This window comes from Rhinolophus hipposideros (genome assembly GCF_964194185.1).
Source record: "Rhinolophus hipposideros genome assembly, chromosome: 20".
Lineage (NCBI taxonomy): Eukaryota > Metazoa > Chordata > Mammalia > Chiroptera > Rhinolophidae > Rhinolophus > Rhinolophus hipposideros.
Genome location: NC_138066.1, coordinates 34,956,198 through 34,962,908, shown reverse-complemented (window position 1 = coordinate 34,962,908; position 6,711 = coordinate 34,956,198). Strand labels below are relative to the sequence as shown.

General features: G+C 36.1%; 1 protein-coding gene across 3 annotated transcripts; it reads right to left on the bottom strand.

The window, feature by feature from the left end:
• Positions 1-462: 462 nt before the first annotated feature.
• Positions 463-6,322, bottom strand: ZPBP2 (zona pellucida binding protein 2; the record flags this gene model as incomplete). Of its 3 annotated transcripts, XM_081029353.1 has the most annotated exons (8): positions 463-557; positions 1,146-1,326; positions 2,383-2,465; positions 3,022-3,240; positions 3,853-4,014; positions 4,662-4,787; positions 6,074-6,139; positions 6,274-6,322. In XM_081029353.1, 8 exons carry the CDS (start codon positions 6,320-6,322, stop codon positions 463-465), a joined length of 981 nt encoding a protein of 326 aa, XP_080885479.1. The 3 variants fall into 3 exon arrangements, with proteins under 3 accessions (XP_080885479.1, XP_080885480.1, XP_080885481.1); XM_081029354.1 differs by lacking the exons at positions 6,074-6,139; positions 6,274-6,322 and adding an exon at positions 5,910-6,034; XM_081029355.1 differs by lacking the exons at positions 3,022-3,240; positions 6,074-6,139; positions 6,274-6,322 and having other exon boundaries at positions 4,662-4,779.
• Positions 6,323-6,711: the final 389 nt, after the last annotated feature.

Genomic DNA, 6,711 nt, shown 5'->3' with positions numbered 1-6,711 from the left:
CAAAGGACCAAAAGAAAGAACTTTTTTGGTTCTAATTACAAAGGTAATATATATGCCTTTATATCCTATAAGAGTGATTTCAAACAAATTAATATATGGAAAGTATAAAGTTTTTATTGTATTATACTTTGCTACTCTTCTTGACCTTAATATAGTCTTAGGTACAGAGTGACAGATTCAGTTTGTAAACAACAAAACACAGTTCATTAAAAATCATGCACTAATACACTTTCCTTCGTACACTGGAGATATTACTAAATGCCTTCTTATAAAAATGCCAGGTGAATTATCTTTTTAAAGTTTCTAAAATGTATGTTTTCCAATGTTTTGGTTTTATTGATCTTACTTAATGAAACTATTTATGAAGCTCTGGGATGTGAACAAATCTTATGTCCCCGACTTCCACAGCAAGTAACAATGCATTTCACCTCTAGTCTTCAGATTGCAATTTTTGTTTGAAGTTTATGGGCAAGATTTAGCTCCATAGATATGGATGGAAACGCAGATCTGACAAGTAACATCAACATCAGGACTAAAAGTCCCAGGACTGCAAGCCACTGCAGAGGAAAACACATGGACTAGATTATTATAATTTCAGTCAGAGGTATTTTATACCAATAATATTAATCTGCCTTCAATGTCACACCATTTCTCTATCTTTGTTATACTGAATAATGTTCAGCAATTAAATTGTAGAAGATTATGAGTTTCAAACATTGTAATTTGATGATCTTAAAGCAGGAGAAAGTTAGAATCTTAACTGTTTTTCCATTAGTATTAGCATTTTACACAGCCTTCTGCATTGCCCCACTTACGAGTTCCTATTTCTAGTAGTTTTCTATTTTCTATTTTCAATTCTCTATTTTCTAGGTAGGACCATTCTGTTTTCCTTCACAGTTAGTAGCTTAAGTCAGAACACTATAGAAATGTTTTGTAGTATAAAAGAGTACATTAGGAAGAATTCATATACGTGAAGATAATTATATTTAGGAATTTGGACTTTGAATTTTCACTTCCCTTTAGCTAAATATGTTCTATAAGAGGACCACTTATTCTAAGTGAATTGCCATTATCCTAAGTGAATTGCTCATCTATTCTTTTGACTATTTAACCTAAATATTTAGATATTTATATTTTATAATTACCACAACAGGTAGCACAATCACTGTGCAGACCTTCATTTTTCCCAAAGCCTGGACGACAGCTATCTATACGTACTACTTGAAGACTGTGATCCACAAAATGCATAGCTGGTCGAGTTTTATTAAAATCATGGTTGAAAATATATGCTTGGCTCCGGAAAAATTCTTCTATTCGATCTCTTGCCTATGATTTAAAAGTACCAGAAAAAAGTACAATGACTAAACTATGAACCAATTTCTCCTCCAGCATCAGAGGCCATGAAACATAGTATAAGCATGCCATCCATGAATTCCTGAAAAGTTGTGTTAACACTAAAGTTATCAATTACTGTCAATTCATATGTACAATGGTTAAGAAAAATTAAATTAAGATAAAAAAACAACAACACTTGTTTTGAATTATTTGCAGCATGTCTATTCCATTTGTAGGTAACTGGGAGTTCATTATTTCTCCCATCCAAGTACTAACCAGGCCCAACCCTGCTTAGCTTCCAAGATCAGGCGCGTTCAGGGTGGTATGGCCAGAGACAATTATTTCTAATTTCAAAGGACCAAGCAAAATTGAAACTAATATAAAATTTTTCTCTAATCAGCATTACAAACTAATAATGTAAATTTTGTGTTTTTTTGCACATAGTTTAATAATGACTGATATTAAATAAGTGCTTCCCAAAAACCATGAGCACTATAAAGGGTATGGGCTTAGGAACTAGACCAGGAGAGTGAATGGACTTTTTTTAGACTATGTTCTTAGCCTCTGAGGATGGTAGAGGAGGTAGCGATTATTATGATCAGCACACATAGTTTCGGAAGAGCCACTGATTTAACATAGAATGACATGATTGTGAGGTTGTTCTCAAAGCTGCTGGGTAGTTAACCTCTGGGGAACGAAGACCAGGGATTCATCCTTCTGTCATAGAAAAATATGTAATATCAACTTGGGGAGCTATATAATATTCCAAATGTACTATTTCAAAACAAAGCCTCATGAAATAGCCACTAAGACACGCATAATCTCAGTTTAAAATAATCAAAACCCCAAATCAATAATACTTTATATTCAAGTTTTTTAAACAAATAATTCAAATCTACTTGCTTAGAATGTCTTCATTATTGATATTCACAACTTGGAGAAATAGATTTTTGAAGAAACTTTTTAATTAATAAAATGTAGTTACAAAGAATTTTAAGTAGCTTTATTGACTATTCAAATATTTTCCTCTTACAATGAAATTCTCACCTGAAGGATATTATTATTAGTGATATCTTCACAATCAACAGAATCATTGCATGTCCTTTTCCACCCTGGTGCAAAAGGATTAACTGGAGAGGAAAAAAATGATATCTTCACAAAAGGACTCTAAAAAGTTCCAAACATTCTAATAAAGCTCCAAATGCTGAATTCAGTATGAATGGGTGCACGTGTTTAATCTATCTAATCCCAGTAATAAAGTAAGGTGCACAATTTGAATAATTTATACATTATGATTTCACTCCATCTGGGGGCTAATGGAAGTAACTACAAGGCTTTAAAACGAATAGAAATAAATTTGGTTTGGCTCCTTTTATGAAGTTCTCAAAAATACAATTTAAAATTCTGTAAGAAGTTATCTTAAATGTTAGTTGCAGAAAGCCTATATTTATAAAATTATATTGACTTCTAAAACATAAGCAACAGTATATCATAGTTGTAGGTAAATAATTAATGTGTTAGTTTTTAAAACCAGAACCAGGCTTAGACCAACAATATATTTTAGTGCTTAACGAACAGTTAAAGCCTACTATTTGTAAGATATCTCACATAATATGATCATTAATTTTGTAATCTATCCTGGTTCAAGATTAAAATCATAAAATTAAAGTTTAAACATTTTTTTACCTTTAAAGGCTATAAATAGCTCATGCATGAGGCCATGTTTTGGAAGTTTAACAAAATGGCACTTAAATGATGGTTCTATGACATGGCATGACAAATCAGAGATTAAATTATCCAAGATTTTCTTCAGCACTCTAAAAAGCTGTTCATTATATCTTCCCATACAAGACTTTGTGGTAAAACGTACAGCCATCTGATATGAATAATCAGGTTCCCGATAGGCTTTTTAAAAAGATGAGAATAAAAACAATTGTGCATAGCATTAATTTCCTCTACCAAACAATTTTTCAAATAACATGTAATACTAAATCCATCAATCTTGCAAATCAGCATAGAAATTTAACTTATCCAATGAAATGTTTTACCAGTTTGTCCTCACAAAAATGTACAAAACTAATAACTAATGAAAAATGGTTATTTTCATCTGATATATTATCTACTCAGTACAAGAGAAGAAATGGCTTCTGTGGGCTGGCTATATAGATAACAGTTATCAAGGAAAAAATAAGATTTGGGGGAGGAAGTTCTTAATTTGCAGAAAACGTCATTGTTGTCAGTCAAAAGGATCATAGTCTAGTCAAAAGGATCATTAATTTGCTAACTGTGGTAAAGGAGATTGTGCTTGTACATAGACAGTGGGAAGTGGAAGGCTGAAAGAGGATTATTTCGATTACACTATCTTGATGTCAGTTTAAGAGTTTGCCTGGTCAAATACACCAAAAATAATCCATAAGTCACAATGATTATATATAACACTCGTTTTCACTAAGAAACCATACACTTAATTCTGATCCAAACTAAATGTATTAAGTTAAAACGTGCCTATATTCTTACCAAACATCATAAAGTCATAGTTCTGCTTTACTATCTTTTCTTCTTGGGTTTGTGCTTTGATAGTCTTATAAGAAAGAGTACATGTGTAAAGTCCTGACAAAGGCTCCACAAAATCTTTCACCATCAGCTTTCCTGTTTTAGTTATATTTATTCGATCATTTCCTAAAGGGAAATGGTAAATTACTTGGTTATTTAACATATAAAAATTCAAATATTATTTAGTCAACTTGGGGTTACAAATAAATACAAAAATTTAAAAATTAATGGACTATTTTAACTTCAAGAATTCAATAATATCTTAATTCTGTCATAATACTCCATGGAAAACAACATGAGGTAAGTACACTTTGGAAGCAGATTTTTATTTTCTTCAATTCATTTCTTGGCATCTAATTTCAATTGATTTATGCCAGTAATTCAGTAAATGAAATTACACTGCTTTGTAGTGCTATACAAATTCTTCAAATAAGACAGAAATAATACTTATAATCCAAGACACTCTTCTAATATCATGAAAAAGTACATATTAGATACTTCAACTCCTATTACAGAAAGATAAATTTTAAGTTTTATAAAAAATTTTGAAGAGCTCTGGAAAGTGGGATGCAAAAATTACTGCTTCAGTTTTTGAATAAGGAGAAAAAAAACAAGGCACTGACCAAGATATAACATGATTTGTCTAAATATGGAACAAGTGAAACTGCACTTAAAAATTAAATTTCAATTTGTTCATTCCAATAAGTGAAAGTGCTTTTCTAAAAAATGTTCACATCATTAAAAACAGAAGGTATTAAAATCAAGGAATTTACCTGTTAATACCCTGTCATTAGGCCCAATCCATAAGTAGGTAGGGTCCACTGTTTCTTTTTCAGCACGTTTTAAATCCATACACACAAGGACTGGGCTATTGTGATGTAATTTTACATATATTTTCACTGTGACAAAATAAAATAATATATAACCACATTATACAGCAAAATTAAGAGATGTACTTCCTACTGTTCTGTCCCAAAGATACTCTCATTAGTTCTTTTTGATTTCCCTATTTAAAAAATCAGCATATCTTTATAACATTTAGAATGCTAAAGTCCTTTTTGCTTTTCATGAATTTTTAAAAGTCTAGAATACTAGTGAGTTTTTGTCTTTTTCTGTGATATAATTGTTTATAAAAATGTACATTTAAAAGTTCACTTTAATGTACAGATTCAGAACTCATTATAAGCAATTTTTGAAGGGTTAGTGGAATCAGTTAAAGGATCAGAAAAGCAATTGAGTTTCGTTGTAAAACTATTTCAAAGATGATCATTGTCATCCCTAAGGGAAACCTGACATTTAACTATAAATGTCCTCTGTTAGGAACATTAATTAAGCCTACATAGGGCATACAAGGAAGGTTTTCTGCAATTACCTATTCTGTTTCAGATTTGATGGAAGTAGCAATAGTCTGCTTGGAACCAATGCAGTCCCACAAGATACCGTGTTTCCCGGAAAATAAGACCGGGTCTTATACTAATTTTTGCTCCAAAGGACACACATTAGGGCTTACTTCAGGGGATGTCATCCTGAAAAATCATGCTAGCACTTATTTTCCCGTTAGTTTTTATTTTCCGGGGAACACGGTATTAATTTTAAAACCTACTGATTGCAAGGCTCTTAAATTTTAAAGAAGACACTGTGCTACAATTTGGTGGCAGCAGGGATGGGGAGGGCTCCAAACATGGCGAGATTCCAAACATGACAAATGCTATGAACTGACCCAAAGTTATCTAAAGTTAGCCAGGTGACTAATTTTCCTTGGGAGGTGTGGGAAAGTTTCATCGCGGTGATAAAGGACATTTGAGCTGAGTCTTAAAAGATGTGTAGTTCTACTTAGTAAGGGAAAGGGATAGGGTGTTCCAAAGAGAGTGACTTCCAGTCCTGGCAATTACTCCTCTAAGTGGGCCTGGCGTGTTGCAAAGCATCAGAGACACCTGGAAGTGAGGTGGCATCAGAGGAAGAGATCTGGATTGAATGCTAGCTCCTTACGAGCTGTGCAGCTTTACGTAAGGTGATACAACTAGGGTCACTGTCAGGATGAAAAGATGCAACCTTCAGGAAGTGCAGAGCACACAGTAGACGATCAACAAGCATTCGCTCCCTTTCCCCGGGCGGAACAACTTTAGCGGGTCCACGGCACCACGGCTCTTCTGATAGGCTGTGCGGGTGAAGCGGTCCACACTACCTGGGTGTGCTGGCTTGCCATAAATGAAGCCTTTCTTAGTGAGTTCGGAAGATCGCTGCCATCCAACTGCGGAGGAAAGAAACCACTACTTTGGGGTAGAAGAGGAGCCAGAGCTCAGAATGGGGCGAGACGGAGCGAAGCAGAGGAAGCAGGACGGGCAGGAAGGGAGAGGCCTAGGGACCTGGTGGAAGGAGCCCCACCTCCTGCGAGGTACCAGAGCACCGCGGAGAGTAGGACCCACGCTCGCATCACGACTCAGGGGCTACCGTCGCGGGAGGCGTCGAGGGGCGGGCTCCTTCCTACCTCTGCCCAGGCCCAACGCCTCCCCATCTCTCCTCCACACAGCGGGGCAAACCGCCGAGGTCAGCTCCTCCACCCGTTGGTCGCTACCAAGGGAGCAGGAGAGCGCTTGCGTAGCCTGTAGGTTCGCGCCCGGGGGTGGAGCGTCTGGCGCGCGATCGCGCCCGGGGGCGAGGCGAGAGGGCGCTGGGCCCCTTGAGTGGCAGGCCAGCGCCCCGCCCCCTTGCGCGCACGCAGCCGCCGGCGTGCGGGTGCTTCGCACCTCGCGTCTGCCGCCATTTTCCGGTGCTGTGGGCGTCCTAGTTCTCTGAGAAAGTTCTGTGAGAAGAAGAGTCAAG